The 19,826-nt window shown below is 33.7% G+C and overlaps 3 protein-coding genes and 1 long non-coding RNA gene across 6 annotated transcripts in view; 3 read left to right on the forward strand and 1 right to left on the reverse strand.

The window, feature by feature from the left end:
- The first annotated feature begins 2,803 nt into the window (after nt 1-2,803).
- LOC128891691 (NADPH:adrenodoxin oxidoreductase, mitochondrial) lies at nt 2,804-8,203 on the forward strand. Its single transcript, XM_054151400.1, has 5 exons — nt 2,804-2,993; nt 5,926-6,064; nt 6,122-6,340; nt 6,424-6,639; nt 6,713-8,203. The coding sequence occupies exons 1-5, from the start codon at nt 2,884-2,886 to the stop codon at nt 7,535-7,537; spliced, it is 1,509 nt and encodes a 502-aa protein (XP_054007375.1). The 5' UTR covers nt 2,804-2,883; the 3' UTR covers nt 7,538-8,203.
- Nucleotides 2,859-5,625, forward strand: LOC128891682 (cap-specific mRNA (nucleoside-2'-O-)-methyltransferase 2). Its single transcript, XM_054151372.1, has 3 exons — nt 2,859-4,656; nt 4,760-5,309; nt 5,382-5,625. Exons 1-3 carry the CDS (start codon nt 3,214-3,216, stop codon nt 5,486-5,488), a joined length of 2,100 nt encoding a protein of 699 aa, XP_054007347.1. The 5' UTR covers nt 2,859-3,213; the 3' UTR covers nt 5,489-5,625.
- Nucleotides 8,204-8,340: 137 nt separating the features above from the next.
- Nucleotides 8,341-12,714, forward strand: LOC128891683 (actin-related protein 5). 2 transcript variants are annotated; one of them, XM_054151374.1, is made up of 8 exons: nt 8,380-8,768; nt 8,846-9,160; nt 9,227-9,507; nt 9,624-9,842; nt 9,918-10,219; nt 10,325-10,505; nt 10,578-10,890; nt 11,130-12,714. In XM_054151374.1, exons 1-8 carry the CDS (start codon nt 8,666-8,668, stop codon nt 11,438-11,440), a joined length of 2,025 nt encoding a protein of 674 aa, XP_054007349.1. In that variant the 5' UTR covers nt 8,380-8,665; the 3' UTR covers nt 11,441-12,714. The 2 variants fall into 2 exon arrangements, with proteins under 2 accessions (XP_054007348.1, XP_054007349.1); XM_054151373.1 differs by having other exon boundaries at nt 8,341-8,768; nt 10,325-10,890.
- Nucleotides 12,715-14,930: 2,216 nt separating this feature from the next.
- Nucleotides 14,931-19,826, reverse strand: part of LOC128891727 (uncharacterized) — a 190,111-nt gene continuing 185,215 nt past the window's right edge. For both annotated transcript variants that reach the window (XR_008460899.1, XR_008460900.1), the window contains exon 2: nt 14,931-19,362. This is a non-coding gene — a long non-coding RNA (uncharacterized LOC128891727). The remainder of the gene's footprint in view (nt 19,363-19,826) is intronic.

A 19,826-nucleotide genomic window follows, 5' to 3' on the forward strand; every position in this document is an offset into this window, starting at 1 on the left:
AGAATGCAAACCATAAAAGCAATGTATTAGAATGCAAACCATAAAAGCAATATATTAGACATAATTATAGAGAGCATAATTATATCAACATATTGTCAATCAGTTACTTTAATAATTTCAATTAAACTACAGAGCAAAGCTAATAAAAGAAAGAGTATGTAGATACTTACATTACTCATTGGTTGAGCATCGCTTAATACTCCTCTTCAGTTCACTGACTCTATTACCGGTATCGAGAAATGTTAGAAAGAAAATTGAAAAAAATAATTTACAAACGCGACCGAATATTGTAGCCAACGAGCAAGGATGACACTACGCGAGTGAATGAATAAGAGCCGCGATGCTCGAAAAGGAATTTCCACTGATTCTATCGCGCGTATGCCCTTAAATGTGAACGAAAATCTACTCGATACCACTGTGTATCGAAACAAATGAAAAAACTTCTACGTAGCAAGCACTGACTCTACCAACCGCTTTGCGCGCGGTCACCAATAGCTGAAAGAAAAACAAGGTTAGAAAGAAAAACAAGTAAGCAAGGCAGAGCCCTCGAGCTCCAAGAATTTTCTTATCTCCTTTGGTCTGCTCGACAATAGAAATACTGCTATACCTTGTTATTCGCCCTTGTTATTGAAACACGATCCTGAAAGTCAAACTCGACAAACGTGATTATTGCCCGATCTCAATTCTAAAATACTACAAACGAATCTAATAAGAAATATTACATTAAGAATATTCGTTATTAGATTATTGTAATTTTGTTAATTATTTATCGCAGTGTATTAAAAAATAAGTCGCAATTTCCGTAATTGTTGAACACTTGTTACAAAATCAAAACTGGTTAATTACGAATTAATGGTTTGATAGCATATTCACGTAAAATTGTGAAGTTTCTATTTGAGCTTGAGATCAAAAATCGAACGCAAACGCAATTGCATCAACTTCATAGAAATAGATTTGCCAAAAAAATCAATTGTATCGTATAAAATACAAGAAAATATCCAATCGCGATCGAATTACAGTAACATGACGCCATTTTGAATTGTTACGAAAAATCAAATGAAAAAGAAATTTTTACTAATCTTTTCGTTTCGCCTTGGCACTGATTCGTTATGAAATCTCGTAATACACTAATGACCAATAACAATTCACACAAGAGACAGTAAAAGTATAACTGAATATGTCACCTTTTTGTTCGAATAAATTACCAGTTTTATCACGCCATGAAATCCTGCTCGAACTTCTTCGAGACCTTCCCACTTGAATTGGAGATATTCCCGCTCTAAGTGAAAACAATCCATCATGGCGTCGATGCCGCTACCCTCGGTTTGAATTTCCATTCAGTAACCTGTAACAGAAGAAAATGACTAGTTGAAGACACATTTAGTCATAGAGATATACATATATCATAATAAAATAACAATCGAGTCCGAAATAACCCTCAGGAGCTTGTAATTTAATTTAGAGAATCATATCAATTGACCCAGAGTGGAGAAAAAACGACCGCGGAACCGATTAAACTTCTCTAACTATGCTGATTGAATTAATAATTAAAAGCCTATCGATATTATATGAAAGCATCTATAGAAGCTAAGCGAAAGTCCTATTAGTGATTAACAGAGAGTGGATGGCAACAGGTAGAAGATAAATACTTAATTAGTTGTAAGATACTCAACTTAACACGTCTGTACACACCAATTTCCACGGAACGAATGACGCCCTCCCACGGGCTGCGACGCAAGCATTGCTTCTAACTCGCGCATGCGCACTGTTCTTTGAATCAGTAGAGTATCTAATGCGACTATAACACTGGCATCCTTAGTCGCCCTAAAGGTGATAGAAGTATAGAAGAATTTAGATCACGCATCGATTCCTACAATTACAGTACTGCGTTGTCAGCTCGACGCACATGCGTGAATTGAAAGTAACACTGCCATTACAGATTCCCGCTTAAACTGGAAACAAACCATCATGGCGTCGATACCGCCACCCTCGGTTTGAATTTCCATTAGTAACCCATAACGAAAGAAAATGACTAGTTGAAGATACATTTGGTCACACAAATACATATGTATATCATAATAAAACAACAATAGAGTCCGAAAGAACTCTCAGAAGCTTGTAATTTAATTTAGAGAATCATAACATCAATTGATAGCGAATGAAGAAAAAGTGACCGCGAAACCGATTCCACTTCTCTAACTATACTGATTGAATTAATGATTTAAAAGCCTATTGATATTATATGAAAGCACCAATAGAAAATAAACGAGACTAGTATTAATGATTAACAGAGATTATATGGCAACAGGTAGAAGATAAATACCTAATTAGTCGTAAAACATTTAACACTTCTTTTCACGCCAATTTCTACGTAACGAATGACCTCGCACGGCGCAGACTCGCGTCACCCACCGCTAGGTGGCGGATGGGAAAAACTCAAAAATACGATTATTATTCTGTATTTAAATAATAAGCAAATAATAAATAAATATATTTACTTTTCCAACATTCCTGATCCAATATTTCCTAATTCGATATTTCAGTCGATAGCAGTCTATATGTTTCCCAAAGTCATCGTCTTTACATATACATGAATAAAAATTGTAAATTGCTTATTAAATGCTGAAATTCTTTTATTATTTTACATATATATACTCATCAAATAAAACTATGAATATTAATTTCTAAGTAGTAGGATGAAATTCATACACTACTTATTTTATGAATGTACCTAATGTTTATATAAATACATAAAATAAAAATCGACTATATTTTAAAGAATTATTACTTTTGTTTTTACTGTTTGTATTGTAATATTGTTTGTTACTAAAAAACAAATTATTGGGTACACCACGATCTGTCATAGACTAGTGAAATGTGTTTATGTATGGATGTATTGTACTTATAGTATTTGTATACATTGTAAAACGAAATAACATTTTCTTATTTTTATGGAATAAGAAAAAACTTTATTTTATTCCGTGTTACAAAAGGTGAGATGTAATTGTAAACATAAAAAGGGAAAGAGGACAGCCAAAACAACTAAATAAAACACTTAACCTAATCTTTAACGTAGTATTTTTAAATATCTTATCGTATTATCGTATTTTTAATTGAAAAACTATGACAAAAAGTACAGCTAAATCGTCTATAATTATTTTAACACATGCGCTAAATTTCGTCTGTTGAAGTGAATCGATAATTTAAATAGTGATGGAAAAGGACAAACACATCTTTGAAGGAAAGCAAAAACCATTTACAAGTAAGAATTCATCATATAAAAAACAACTTGATAATGAACATATAAACAATTTATTCAACAAACGTTTCACAATTGCATGCAATGAACTTTACGTGTTGCCTGAACCAAAAGCACTGTTTAAAGAGTGTTTATGGAACGTCGATAAATTACAAACATTAAAGTATGAATTAAACGTGGTGAAGAATTATTTAAACAATTATAATCTTAGCAAATGGCAGTTACATACAAAACAAAGAAACAGTGCAAAAGATGTTATGATACACCTGAAGAGAGATATTCAACCAGAATTCTTAACTCAAGCATGGTGCAAATTCTATGAAATAGTATCGACCTTTCCCCTAATACCAATTGATCGTATTAACAACAGTAATAAATGCTTCAAGTCTATTCATTTATGTGAAGCACCAGGAGCCTTTGTTACATCTTTAAATCATTGGTTAAAAACAAATGTACCTAGCATTCAATGGGATTGGATTGCTACAACCTTAAATCCATATTATGAGGGTAATCCATCATCTATGATGATCGATGATGACAGATTTATAAGACATACATTAACTCATTGGTGTTTTGGAGAAGATAATACTGGAAATCTTATGAACTTAAAAAATTTGGACAAACTTGTAAAAGTATCAGAACCATGTAGCGACATATTTTTAATCACTGCTGATGGCAGTATTGACTGTTTGGATGTACCAGCAGAACAAGAAAATGTTGTAGCACACTTACATTTTTGTGAAACTATAACTGCTTTACATCTTTTAAACACTGGAGGCAGTTTTCTATTAAAGATGTTTACCACTTTCGAATGCCATTCGGTATGCCTGATTTATCTATTGTCTTGTTGTTTTGGTAATGTTAACATAGTTAAACCAGTGACTAGTAAAGAAGGGAATTCAGAAACTTATGTCGTGTGCACAGATTTCAAGGGACCAACATTTGTGTCACCGTACTTAGAAACACTTAGGGAACATTATGAATGCTGCTCCGAGCAGGCAATGTTCAGTAAGGATGATATTCCATGTGCATTTATAGAAAAAATTGTGGAGTGTAGTGAATTTTTTAAGTCTCTACAATGTTCAGTCATAATGAATAACATCTCTACATTTCAATTATGTAATCATAAAATGTTACATGATATAAAACAAATTCAACATATGGTTGCTTCTAAATATATAAGAGATTATAATGTTCAAAAATTAATCTCGGGAGAAATAATAGGAAACACGATATTGAAAACAAGTAGCAGCATTAATGTGCGTAAAAGAGCACTACAGGGATCCTTCAGTGAACGTTGCGAGCAACAACATTTAACACCGTGGAATCAATTGAAAAAGTTATTTACTGACTCTAAAGAAATAGAAATTCATACATCACTTGATGAAGATGCAAAAGTAAGCTAATTTTTTGTAGTATTTTATCACCCTTACTTCCCCATTTTTTCAACTGAATTTAAACTTTGTTATGCTATGAACTAAAGTTAGTCTTTCTTTCTAGTTCAAGATATGTCACTATCCAGAAGATTTACATATATCTTTTGGAAAAATATTTTCTAAAGTATATAGTTCAAGATTCTGCTGTGAGAGTGTCTTAAACATACAAAAGGGTGTCAATGACATTCTTGTTAACATGGGATGCAAAATACAATATCCATCCACTGAAAGTATAAACGAATTAAAAAAAACAATTCTTATTAAATCGAAATATAAAAGTTTATTTTTTCAATATACAGATATTTATGACAGTCATGAAATAATTAGAAAAATTAATAACACGCTGCAAAATCTTAGTAGTGGAGATCACTTAATTTTAATTGGTTATTCGTTATTGACCCATCTCAGTGTTGGGCTTTTTCACCTCATAAGTTGTTCTTTTAAATCAGTCAAATTAAAATTTTGTAATAACTTGGGATTAAAGATTACTTTAAAGCAATATAATTACAACCCGAAAATATTGAAAAACTTAATCGATATTAAAACCATTTCTTGTAATGCTCAAGAAAAAGGAAATTCTATTTTAGAAATAATTCCTGCATCATTCTTATATGGTAAGAACTGATGAATGGACTTCGGTTATATTTTTATAGAATCATATTTGACTATGTTTCTTCTTCTTCTAGAACGTGATTTATTCTTCACAATAGTGGATGCTAACCACTGGGTTATCAAATCATTTGTTCGTTATGTTTTCAATGAATTAGAAGGAAATATCCAACACAAAGAATAACACAGCATATATCTGTATTGTGTGAATAGCCAAAGTTATACCAATACTTTTTGTATATCACAATAAGTAATGTATTTGTAAATGCTATACTTTTTTCTTGTACATTTATATAATGTCTAATAAAGTTAATGAAGATATTATATAGTAATATTTATATTAAATATATTCACTTCACTATTTTCTATTCAGTTTTTCATGAGAAAAATTGATCTCTTGCCACTAGTATCATACAGAATACCCTGTTCTATAATTCCTACACAGAAAAGTTTTTTTGTAAGAAAATTAACTTCAAATTATTTCTTAGTTTCTTACATGAAACGATATATATAGGTAAAATAGTCTTTGGCTGCCTTCTTTAAAAAAGTTTTTTACAATTATAAAATTTAATTACATGCATTAAATATCTTGTAATTTTAATTTGGAATGTATCATTTTAGATCAATACGAATTGCTACCATGAAAGTAGGTACAATATGTAACTATATTCGTTTGTTTTCAATTGAACATATTGTCCCAAAAGTTTGTATTGTTGGTGCAGGACCAGCAGGATTTTATGCAGCACAACAATTACTAAAGGTGTGTAATGTATTTAATATAAATAAAATAATATTATAACATAATTATTTGATACAGACTTCCAGCAATATTAATGTGGATATATTGGAAAAATTGCCAGTACCATTTGGTTTAGTACGTTTCGGCGTAGCTCCAGATCACCCAGAAGTGAAAAATGTTATTCACACTTTTGAGAAAACTGCATCTAATCCACGTTTTCAATTTATAGGAAATGTTAACGTAGGACAAGATGTCACTATAAAACAATTGCAAGAAATGTACCATGCAGTATTGTTGGTACACATGACATAAATTTATTGTATTTATTTCTATTTTATTTAACGCTGTATATTAATCGTAATTAACATTTAACATTGTAGACATATGGTGCAGAGGAAGATAAAATACTTAATATACCTGGAGAAAATTTAAGTAATGTAATATCAGGACGCCGTTTCGTTGGTTGGTACAATGGAGTACCAGAAGATTGTACTTTAAAAATTAATTTAGATGTAGAAGAAGCAGTTGTGTTAGGGCAAGGTAATGTTGCTATAGATATTGCAAGAATTCTGTTAACACCGATAGACAAACTAAAGGTATATTTTCAACTTTCAATAAAATACATTTTGAGATGATCATTCTACTGTAGTTACAATTCCATTGTTTTAGAATACTGACATAACATCATTTGCTTTGGAACAATTATCACAAAGTAAAGTACGTAAAGTATCATTGATAGGAAGAAGAGGACCATTACAAGCTGCTTTTACAATCGCTGAACTGCGTGAAATATTAAAATTGGATGGTTGTAGAACTTATTGGCGCACAGATGATTTTGTGAATATAAAGAATGTAGTTAACACCTTAGCAAGACCACGAAAAAGATTGACTGAACTTATGCTAAAGTATTTAGAAGAAACACCTATCGATAGAGTAAATGTAAAAGAATTACATCCAATATTCTTTCGAAGTCCTGTAGAATTTTTCGGTTCTAATAGTGTAAATAGTGTTAAACTATCAATAAATCGACTCGAAGGCGATAATATACTTTCACAAGTTTCAATACCGACTGGAACTTTTGAAGAAATTCCATGTGGACTGGCGTTTCGTAGTATTGGTTACAAGTCTACTCAGATAGATACATCGATACTGTTTGATCACAAAACTGGTCGTATTAAAAATTCTGAAGGCAAAGTTGGAACTAATCTTTATGCTGCTGGTTGGGTTGCAACAGGCCCTGTAGGAGTTATATTGTCAACAATGACAAATGCGTTTCATGTTGCTGGGTTAATAAGTAAAGAACTATCACTTTTAGGCAACAAACCAGGTGCGATAGATCTTTTTAAAATTCTGACTCAAAAAGGTATACGTACAGTATCGTACAATGATTGGAAGAAAATTGACAAAGTAGAGTGTGAAAAAGGAAAAGAATTGGGAAAACCACGAGAAAAAATAGTTAATATTAACAAAATGTTAGAGATCGCTTTAAAATAATAGAAATGTACGAAAATTATTGAAAGAAATTAGATAAATAGAAACTTATACTTTTTCCAAGATTTTGTTTATATATAGCTGTAATAAATATATCTAAGAAGATGTATATATAGAACTATTTTTCATTATACTTCAACTATAAATGGTGAATTCCAATTAATCCGTACTTATAAATCATCGATATCTTATATTATTTACATTATAATATGTGAATATATCACTCGATTACAGCTAGTAGCTGATAAATATAATCTTTTATAAAATAAATAAATTTGTAAGGATTTTTTATATACCTAAACCTCTCTATTTTATGATTAAACTGGATAGGAAATAAATTAATAAGTACCTATGAGGCTATGATTCATCGATTAAAGTTTTCTGCCATATTTAAAAGAAAATAATCTATATGAAAATGCTATGAAAACACGTTGCAAACAATTATTTTGATCAGTTAAATAAATAAATTCAAATTTTCATCTATTTTCAAATGTCGCGTATGCTGAATAGTCTCGCCATCTAGCGAACTTTTGGCGGTAAAACGCCCAACTTCGTTGCGAAATAATATTTGCTAAATTGCACCAAAAAATATAAAATTGTAAGGATGTTTCACTACTTACTAGCACGGCATAATAAGAGGCTCGAAGTTTTCTCGACTTGATGCTATTTGGTGCTTATGTTTGATTTTCGTTTCGTTTTGAATTACCGCGAAAATTCTACCTTCGTTATCCCCATTCTGCCAGACCAGTAGGCTGGCTGGCACATCCAGGGAGGAAACTCCGTTTTCCTAGGTACTTCGAGTATTTTGTCTAGGGAAATCCACGTCTATAGTGCTACATGAAAGGATAATTAACGAAATCATACCGTAGATAACAATAACGAAATTTAAACTTTGCTGATAATGAGTCTAAAGGCTAGGACGAAACACGCACACTTTTCCACTTCCCTCTCACTCTCCCTAGAAACTCATTTCAAAATTAACTTAGTGGCGCCATCTAACTGCAAATAAGACAACTATTTAACAACGAACTTGAACATTTTGTCGTCGAGCAAAAACAGATTTGTATGTAATCAGAAGTTCAGTATAATACATTAAGTTTTAAAAAGAATTATTATTTTCAATTAAATAATATGGAAATACTTGAATTAAAAGACGTCAAGGCCATACCTGACGTGATTCATACTTATCCAGATAGAGTAAAGTCTGAAGGAACTCCACTTGTTATTGACAATGGTAAATAAAATGTAGTATATATCTATTTCCATAGCACATACATTATGCAATGAAGATTAACAAATAATTTATATTAGGATCATACAAGTGTAGGGTTGGTTGGGCCACAGAGAAAGAACCCCAATTGATATTTAAAAATCTTATTGCAAAACCTCGAAAGGAACGTGGCAAGAAGGATGGTGAACCACAGGTTGGAAATGATATAGCGAACATTGAAGCTGTACGATTTCAGTTAAAAACACAATTTGACCGTAATGTAGTAACACATTTTGAAGCCCAAGAACAAATATTTGACTATATTTTCACTCATATGGGAATAGACACAGAAGGCGCAGTCAATCATCCAATTATTTTAACTGAAACTTTTCTGAATCCTAATTATTCTCGAAACTGTAAGACAATACTGACTTGTACTTAATCATCGATTGTTGTTAGATCATTAATTGTTTGCATTTCAGTGATGGCAGAACTTTTATTTGAATGTTATAATGTACCTTCGATAGCATATGGAGTAGACTGTTTATTTTCTTATCAGCATAATAATTGTCCATCTGATGGCTTAATAATCAGTATCGGATATCACACTACTCATATAATACCAATATTGGATGGTAAAGCAGATCCTGTAAATTCAAGAAGAATCAATGTTGGTGGATACCACATTACATCTTACATGCACAGGCTGCTGCAACTTAAATATCCGGTACATGTAAATGCTATAACACCAAGTCGAGCAGAGGTATGTAAATTACACATTTTTTGACTTTGTTGTCGCTTATAGTTTCAAGAACTTATTTTCCTGAGTTAAACTTTTTTATTTAGATGTTTTATATAACTCATTTTCCTGTTTAACAGGAATTAATACATGAACATTCTATGATTGCCTTAAATTACCAAGAAGAAATTTCTAAATGGGCTGATCCAGATTATTATGATGCAAACGTATTAAGGGTACAGTTACCTTATGTTGCGCCCTCAAGTGCTCCTGGTTTAACAGTCGAACAGCAGAAAGAAAGAAAACGTGAGTTAGCTAGGAGATTAATGGAAATTAATGCAAGAAAAAGAGAGGAAAGAGTTAGTAATTTTGATACATATAAAAATATGTATATTTATGTAAATATACGAGATTAAAGTAACTGGCATTTACAGTTAGCGGAAGATGAAGAACAATTGAATCAGTTATTAGCTGTTCAAGATTTATTAGAAGAAGGGGAAACTGACGAGTTTGATCAAGCATTAAAGAGTTATTCGCTTGCAAACGAAGCAGACTTGATAAAAATGATTAATAATCTGCAAGCAAAAGTGGAAAGAACTAGACAAAAGATAGTGGCAGCTAATTCGCAAGAAGAAAATATTGTAATGGAAGAGCAGAAACCAAAAATAAAATCAAGCCTACAACCGAAAGATCAACAAGATTTTGACGAATGGATAGCAGGTGTAAGAAAGAAAAGGTAACCGATCTACTCCGTTTTCAGCCTTCCAGGCAGTACTGCCAATGGAGAGACACTGCTTGAAATTTTAAAATAATTTTTATTTAATAAGATCATTTTCAATAGACAAGAGATATTAGAAAAACGAATGGCCAAAAGACAACGCAGACAGGACATGGCAAAACGTAGAACAGCAGCCGCACAGGAAAGAATGCGTATAATAAGTCAGTTGGCGAGGAAAGAGAAACGTGACGATGATTTTGGTATGAGAGACGAAGACTGGGACGTTTACAAAGTCATAAACAGAGTTCGTAAACAACATTTTAAGTCTATAGTTTTGGTATTGAGTCACATGTTCATGTTGAATATTACTGTTCAGGAAGGAGGAGATTCAGACTCAGAGTTAGAACAAGAAAAGCTTCTGGAACTCGAAGATGTGCTGCGACATCACGACCCAGAATTCGACGGAGCTGGATCAAACGTTCCCATGGTTCCCGGAGAAACTCATCAATTACATATAGGAGTGGAACGTTTGCGAGCTCCAGAAATATTATTCCAACCGTCTTTAATAGGTTCCATGGAAGCAGGCATTGCTGAAACAATCGAATTCGTTTTAAAACTGTACCCACCTGAGCAACAATTACGGCTGGTGGGAAATATATTCCTGACCGGAGGTCCGACGACGTTTCCAGGTTTGAATAATCAAATTGAATAAATGTTCCATTGTTCTGTAATATCTATGTATAAAGTGCGAAGGAAAATCTTTTATTTTAAACTTTCCAGAACGATTGCAAATTTATAATTAATTTAAACGCGAATATTAATTGCTAGATGGTTACAAAACATTTGTCTTAGCAATAACGATGTTTGCTGCGTAATTAATGAAGGCGTAAAAATCATATCGAAACGTTAATAAATATTTTCTTTTCAGGTTTATTAGAGAGACTGAATCGCGAACTTCGTGAGATGAGACCGTTTGATTCCAATTTTCAAATAAATATCGCAAAAAACACCAGCATTGATGCATGGTATGGAGCAAGAGATTTTGGTCTGAATGGAAATCTTCCGGAATTTCTAGTAAGCAAAAAGGAATATGAAGAGAAAGGTGGGGAATATTTTAAAGAGCATTCAACGAGTAACACTTACACTCGATCTCCCGATCCCTTACCGATAATACAAGTTCCTGTGACATCGGAACAGATCATCGTGGAAGATGCAGTTGTCGACGTTGAGATGGAATGAAAGATAAAGTGTACTTTCAAGTGATTTCGTTACGAAATAAAGTTTGCTGAAAACAGAATTAATATTTGCTATTAATATTATTCATTCAGACTTAAAAGTATAAAAAATAATGTAAAAATAAAGAAATAAAGAACAAAATCGAAGTATTCACTAAATTGTCGCGCTGTGCCTGTTTTCCCCTTTAAAGAAAAGTGTGCAAATAAAATCATGAAAGATTTTTCATGGATATCTACTTTATTACACAAGTGTTTCCGTTTGTTCATTCGATTACGAACAAACTACATTGTAGTCTGTTTGCTGATCACAATACACAGTCCCCAATCGTCGCATTTCGCCACTCAAAGATAATTACGCGGGTACAATCTGTTTCACTCTTTCCTTACTCTTAAACAGTCGACTGTTCGCTTGTTTGGTGCTCCTTGAGCAATCTAAAAAACTGAGAAAGTGATCCCTCACCTCAGCGATAGAATACACTACAGCGACCTCGAGAAAATTCTCCCACTTCGGTCCATGGCTTAAGTTAACATCACAATACAGTAATATACTGAAAGTTATTACAAAGAAGCCCTACAGGCAATCATTACAGCTAATATAAATGATCTTTGCTTGTTTCTGTCTAATAAAGGAACATACCGTACGGAAACTTCGAGCCGTTTACATGACACAGCATGTAAGAGAAAAAAGAAGAGTATGGATTAGCTTTAAAAAAGAAAAAACGTAAATTCTTAAGATCACAAGCGCACAGCGTTTGTTACATATTAATATATATATATATTTGTTAAAGCACTCGATGACATTCGTTACACTTGCCTTTCCGTACTCTTGAGTACTCTCTTGTCTCTTATCACATGCGGTTACAGATAAAATTACGAGTATCAGCGTAATTACATAGTATATATGATTCAAAGAAAAAGTATTAGAACTCGTGTCCTTTATCTTTACAATGCTCTCCAAGGAAACGTGTAAACCGTAAATATACATCACTGTTATACGCATGAATATCGTAAAAGCAAAGTTTTATAATAACGTATATATATATACATACATACTGCGCTACGTAGCGATCGCAACGATAGCAACAAAGCTCGTTACAAAAATTAAATTTAAAAAGTCTTACTAATCTCGATCAACACAGTATCAAACTATATAACATTGTCCCTCGCACCATGCCTTCGTTTTTCTTTTTTCGATCGTAATGAGCTCGACGTTTAGGCAGAAATGCCTCGTTAATAATAGTAATCCAATCGTAAACGTAGTACGGACATTTCGCTTGATTTTTTTTTTTGATCTAACGTTTGACATAATACAGCAGATTCTTAATTGAAATAATATCCTTTGTAACTATCACAGGCTGAGGTCGCTGCAGTATTTTGTTTTTGTTTACGATTCTCACTAGTTTAATTAATAGTAATAATAAGTAGCATTTTTAATCGATCGAAGTGCTTCAGTTTAGCAGACAATGGAAGGATAGAGAAGTGTGGTGGACGCCTCGTTTGTTCGTATTTTTTTTTTTTTATCATTTTTCTTTCCACGTTATAGTAATAATAATAAAATTGAGGTAGAATCCAATCTGAGAAAAATAAGAATACAGTTTTCTAGCTGCCCGTGCTAAGAGTGAGGATCTACTTTCAGCAATGATAATATATCATTCATACGCTAATTAAAATTAGACACGGTTTCAATTACGTTCTTGTCGCGATAATGATCATAATAGGAATTATAACAATAATAATAATAATAATAATAATAATAATAATAATAATAATAATAATAATAATAATAATTACAATTACAATTCTTTTCGATAAAATAATAGTAATAATAATGACAATAATAGTTCGAAATAGTCATTAATACAATAATGATTAATGTTCTGCAATATGATGGCTTTATGTGTATATATACACATATATATCAATTTATATATACTTATATTTATATATGTATATATACATATTTATATAATCGGTATGGTGGGGCAGGGGGTAAGTGACAGCTATGTACAGTACATACTTGCCTTAGTTGTACCATCGTTACGTTTACATGTACCTATACTCCTTAATAATCATAATATGACGATGACAATAATCATAATCATAATCATAATTAATCCATAATAACCGTAATAATATTATTATCGTTTTAATCATAAAATACTCTAACATCGCGTGTATCGTAATAATAACTACAATAGGTATGCGGTATGCACGTAAAGAGGATGTGTTCAGCCAGGATATGTCGGTGAAAACTATGGTGTATCAAGCGTCAACTTCATTTTTTTTTTTCTTCTCATATGTGTATACATATATATAATATATATAATATATCATTCACTATCATATATCGCTTTGTTCTTCTCGTCTCAGAACTACTATTACAAAAGTGCGTACTCTCAACTTATGTTTATAGGTACATACATGTATCGGCGTGACCTACCTACTTGTTCATTGTCGTTTATATTAAATCTGTAGCTTTAATTATTCTTTCGTACAGGATGCACCGAAAGCACGCGTCGCAAATCAGCCGCGAAACGAAAATTCAAGAAATTTCCTAGGTCGAACAAATTAATCGATACCTCTTTCATTCTAAATTCCATTGGAATCTATACATGTAAAAGAAAAGACTCCGAAACTTCGGTTCAATCCTTTCTATATAAAAATATAGATCGAGAATTCTGAAATTTTTTTGCGGAAACAAATTATAAACGAGTTTCCTCAATTTTGATTCGTTTTATACGAGGATCGTCCAGTCTTAGAAAGACGGCTTCGAGCATAAGTGACGTGCACGTGAACTCGAACACAATCGGTTTAGATTTCCGTCGTGTTTGCATACGATGCAAGGTCGCAGATCGCTGGAATTCAAGAAAATGTTATTCGATCTTGGACTTTTTTTTTCCATGCTCTACGTTCAACGATAAATAAAAATACTGTTTCCACGAAGATATCGTATGGAAGACTCGAACTACGGTTAGCACTTTATCTACCGGGAGCATATTCATAGGTATTTTAATTCCAGTAATTACGGCTTTTTATATACCTAGTAACAATATGTAAAAATTAACGCCAGCCTAGATTAACACTAGGTTTTTTCGGAGCACGGTCATCTTGATCCATTCCTATTTTCGCAAAGTTTTACAGAAACCGTGTATATTTTTCGACAACCACTTACGCTGATTCTTATCCATATAAAAAGACAAGCATGTATCCAAATTCATTTTTGTCTAAACCTCCCAATCAATTTTAGTAAATCGACTTCACTTATTAAAGCATTACTTCAATAATAGATATCTGATGAGAAATCTCCGTAAATCTAGTGTTAATATATGTATGTTAATGTAGAAAATCTTTTTTAAGTGAATTAATTCAAAAGTCATAATTTCGATTTATACCGCGTAAATCGGGGAACAGATATGTATATCAGGTATAGAAATTAATTCTGTCCCTTTGTATTCAATCATTCGTTATTATTATTTTTTTTTTTTTTTGGAATTCTAGTTTAAGTAGAAATATTTACTTGTCATTTTGTCACGTTAAAATACCAATTTTCTAAGTTCTCGACATGATAACCTAATTCTCAACCCGATGGCCATTACAATTTATATACATGTACGAAGTTCTTTAGTCATACTATTTTGCTTATTATTCTTCTCCCAACAGATTACACATATAACTAGTAGTTATAATAATTGTAGAAGAATAACATCAGGTTGAGGATTTAGAAGGTAGGTACTTGAATGTACCAAAATTACGAGTAAGTATATCTATTTGGACCAGAGTTACAAATAATTATATATAGAGGCACAGAATTAATGTCTACGCTTAATAATTATTTCCATTTATTCCCATATTTATGTTTGAATTTTCGATAAAAAGAAAAAGGGAAAAAACTTAATAGCTACCGCAATGTAGTGCGTTAAAAACATAGCAATATAATTTCGCAGCGTGTCACTCGCGACAATCGAGGCAGAGTATTATAACTCGTGTCCGGTGTATGAAACACGATGCACACGACGATGGTCAACGTGTTAATCGAGACAAATCTTCGATACTTTTAGTCGGCGACATGGTGGCATACTTGATTGGACGTTACCATTTTTCTTTTTATTGCATTCTTATCGGAAGTCAAAACCAAGCCGAGTTCACGACCATTTTTAACGAGACTTTAAATGAAACAATTATGTTTCTACGACCTAGATTTATTTTTCATTTAAGAAAATGTAATGTTATCACCAGTTGCAACGCAATTTTCATTGCATCCTGTACGCTTTCCTTAAACGGAGCACTACGATTAATCCTCTTCTTTAATGTTATACGCACATGCGCGCACAACAAGCACCCACGCATCGTTCGCGCGCACTCACACAAACTCGTTCGTACCCTTGCATACAACACACGCGCGCGCGTGTGTGTTTGTGTGTTTTGTGTGTGTGTGTATTTGTGTATATATGTATATATATTTATATGTATCATATACGTATATGACACAGTACTTTCTACGCATCGACGGTATGTATATAGGTATATCTTATCATTATCGTCGTATCGTATCAGAATCTTTTGTTCCTCCAATGATTATTTCATTTTTATATACCCTTCCCTTCTCGTGTATTTTTTAATTTATTTTTTTTCTCTCTCCCTCCCTCCCTCCCTCCCTCTCTGTCGAGGACGAACGCGAACTACCACACTGCGAAAATTCGATTACAACGAACCGCCCTCTCTATATAAGAAAAGTTCATCGACACGTAATTCAGAACTTGCTCTTTTTCTTTTTTTCATTTGTTCCTTAAATCAAAGGGTTTTAGGCACCGTTCAAGACTTGACCTGAGGAAAAATTATTAGCAATAAAAGATCTTACGCTTATACTTACTCCCTAACGAAGCCAATCGATCTTTCACATTGTTCTTCTATTTTCCGCTTTTACCAACCCATTTATAGACCAATAGTGTACTCGTGTATGTGTATACGTGAGCGAGTTGGTGTACGTGTAGAATAATTCGACGATAACCTGCCTCAGCCAACTAAAACAAGGAAATCAGGGAAGACGTTCGAGAACGGAGATCTCGCTTATCACATAACTGCATTTTGTTTTCTTTTGACTCAACAGTAGCGATGGGCCCGATAGTATCGGTAGATCCTATGACGTACGCGTTAACATCGATACTTATCGATCCCCGGACACTGGCTCGACGGTATCGATAGTAAGGTCGATTAGTAAGGTATACTTGTTGACAATTCTTGCGGTATCGATACGATTCAAACATCAAATATCATCGAGACCTCGACGAGACAACGATGTGTTTTAGTATCACAGTCGGGCATAATTAGAATATCTTCGAATCAATTTTTATCTACGTAATATTTCGAGTTAAACAGTTTCATGGAAATAATTAATGCGGACAATTAATATTTGTCGAAGTGAGTAAGACCAAACGCAAGCACATTTGGATTATTCTTAATTATACGTCATTCTCGTTAATGCAAGTGATCATTTTTTATATGTATAACTAAATGTACTCCAAATGGGATCGTGTTTGAACTCATTTTCACCAGGAAACAGCCAGCAAACCACTGACGATATTCTCACTGAAGATATAATGAAATATTTTAATTTTGAATAGGAATTTACAGAAATGTTTATTATCAGCCAGTTGGTTTTGAACGCATTATTTGGTTTGTTTCTGGTAATCATCGTAAAGGAGTACTTTTTTGATGTAATCGATACGTATCGATACGACAATTGTACATCTCGATAAATTCCAAATCGTTTGTAATAGTCCCATTCGGTGAACCGACGCGATACAATCAATTTCTGACGTCAACGTATCGCTAGTATTTAAGCACATTTCAGTCCCATCGCTACTCGACAGCTTTACATTAATTATTTATTATTAACGTAATCGAGATGCGTATACTATACTATTTTATCAACAACGCGGTTATTGGAAGCGAAAATGGCTCCTGAACTACGGGACACGTTGTCTATTACACGTTCGAATAACAATGTAAAACGATAAACAAAATCACGCGACTGTGACAAAGCCGTATTGGCAGTTACACCCCGATTGGATAATTCCCAAAATTAAGATTCTGGAGACGTGGTCGCGTCACCAGTAAAATATTCTATTAAAAAAGATTTTCTATTCATTTCTGCAGCAATTATTTAATGGAAGCTTCGTCATCAATTGTTTAATCGTCACGTTTTATGTTTCGTGCTTCTACATCGTGAATCCCATTATACAACGTTGGATAAGAAAAATACCAAGGCAATACATAGGCTGCTATCATATGGTAGCGGTCAATAGATTTGGTTGCGAAACATTTTTAAGCTCACAAGTGGCTCAGTGAGCGGATGAGCTTAACCATTTTTCGCTCCCAAACATGACAACACCGATCTTTTCAGCTATTGGTTGCTACCAGGGTGCGATCACCATGTTTGGTTGTTAAAGGTTGCGAAGCTCGCTCGTTCATTGAACCGTTCTACGAGCGGATCAACTTAAAAGTTGTTCGCAACCAAACATTGTTAAGGTGAGGTCCCGTGTATGTAAGTTCGGGCGGCGAGCACGAGCAACGTCCACTTGAAAGTGTCAACTCGTCGCGCAGGAGGGTCTGATGGACACAGGCGAGCTGGCACAACGAGCCGCGAACACCTAAACGAGCACGGAATCTCAACAAAGGCCACGCACCATCATCGCAAAGGGTGGTCGACAAGGGGATGTCATAAAGAATTGAAAATACCAACCTCGACAATTTTTATCGGAACTTTGCGGAAGTGATTTCAATCGATTTCTGATGCTTCTGCGATCAAAATGATATCTCACATCGCGTAAATCGGACTATTTTTAACGAAATTATATGGAAAATCTGATTGCATAATTGAAAAGTTATTTCGTTAAAAGTAGTTCGATTTACGCGACGTGAGATATCATTTTCATCGGGAGAACACCAAGAATCCAATGGCATCGCGTTCACGTTGATACGATGAATAAAGAATTCGATTGTATCAAAAACTGATTGATCGATCGCCCGTTTGACCCCAGACCCTTGAGCGAACCAAGGTAGGCGCTTACGGCCTCGGTGAAAACAAGCATTGGGGGTCTCGCTTCGAACCACTCGAAAGGGTTTTTCGATTTTTTTGAGCGTTCGATCCAGGCTCGCGTGGAATAGTCCCCCGTGTTCGCGAGCCTAGTCCGTGGACGGAGACCCAAACGCTCGTAAAAATCGATCCTTTCAAGTGGTTCCAACTGTTCGTCGTCGCATTTAGCGACCTTTTGCTCGCTAGTAGGAACGTGTTTTCGAACAAAATCCGGCGAGCACGGACAATTTATTGCTCGAGCACGCTCGTCAGATAGATGGGACCTCACCTTTAGGGAGCGGTGACCTTTCGGGATGCACCCAATGTGTCGACGCGGACGGCCAATGGGACGTTCTATTGTTTACTTCGTCTTTAACCGCAATGAATAATACACATACACACAATTACACTTCCTTCTTTGTTTATACGATATAGCTACGATTTACGAAAACTTGTCCCAAGTGAAAAGGTTCATCCGATTCGTTTAACGTAAAACAACGATCAGCGGAAGAGATATTACACGATTACTATCGTCTACGTCGTCTCGCACGCCGCTGCGACGATAATAGATCATCGACGGATGAAAAGGATCGAAATTGTCGTCTAAGCGGCATCGATCGATGTTGTTCCCGCAGAGAAATGTTTTATTGTTTCTGGCGTTTCTGTTATTGCTATTTACCCCCTCTTCTAAAGTGCAACGACCGAGCTCGATTTACCCAGATTTCTTAGCGTATTACGTTGCCCTATGATAGATTACGAGTTACAATTAGTGACAGGACTGATATGATACATATTGATGATATACAGTGGGTGTAGAAAGTATTCGTACACCGATCAATTTCTCCAAAAAACTTTTCTGTGAAATTGTAGTTTCTTAACTTCTTTTTTTATAATCAATGATATTTTACATATTCTCGCAAGTCTCTGAGATAGATATAACCCAAACAACATTTACTAGTTAATATAATTTGTGAAATTAACAAAAAAATGGGAAAAGTTGGTAAAAGTATAGAAGCAATAAGTATTTGTACGATTCTTATGACGAACCATTTACAGAAGAGTTTGTAACGTAAACACATTAGTTTATTGCTCCGTACGAATTAGAAAACATCAAATTTCCAGGAAAATACTTTTAACAGTTGTGCGAATACTTATTGCTTCAACATTTCTATCGATTAATTGTTTTTTTCTTGTTAATTTCGCAACTTACATAAATAGCTGTCTTATTTGTAATCTATCTATTCTAGAGATTTCCGAGAATATGTAGAATGTCATTGTTGATAAAAAAATAAGTTAATAAATTACAATTTTACCT

Source organism: Hylaeus anthracinus, unplaced genomic scaffold, assembly GCF_026225885.1.
Source record: "Hylaeus anthracinus isolate JK02 unplaced genomic scaffold, UHH_iyHylAnth1.0_haploid 12002, whole genome shotgun sequence".
Taxonomy (NCBI): domain Eukaryota; kingdom Metazoa; phylum Arthropoda; class Insecta; order Hymenoptera; family Colletidae; genus Hylaeus; species Hylaeus anthracinus.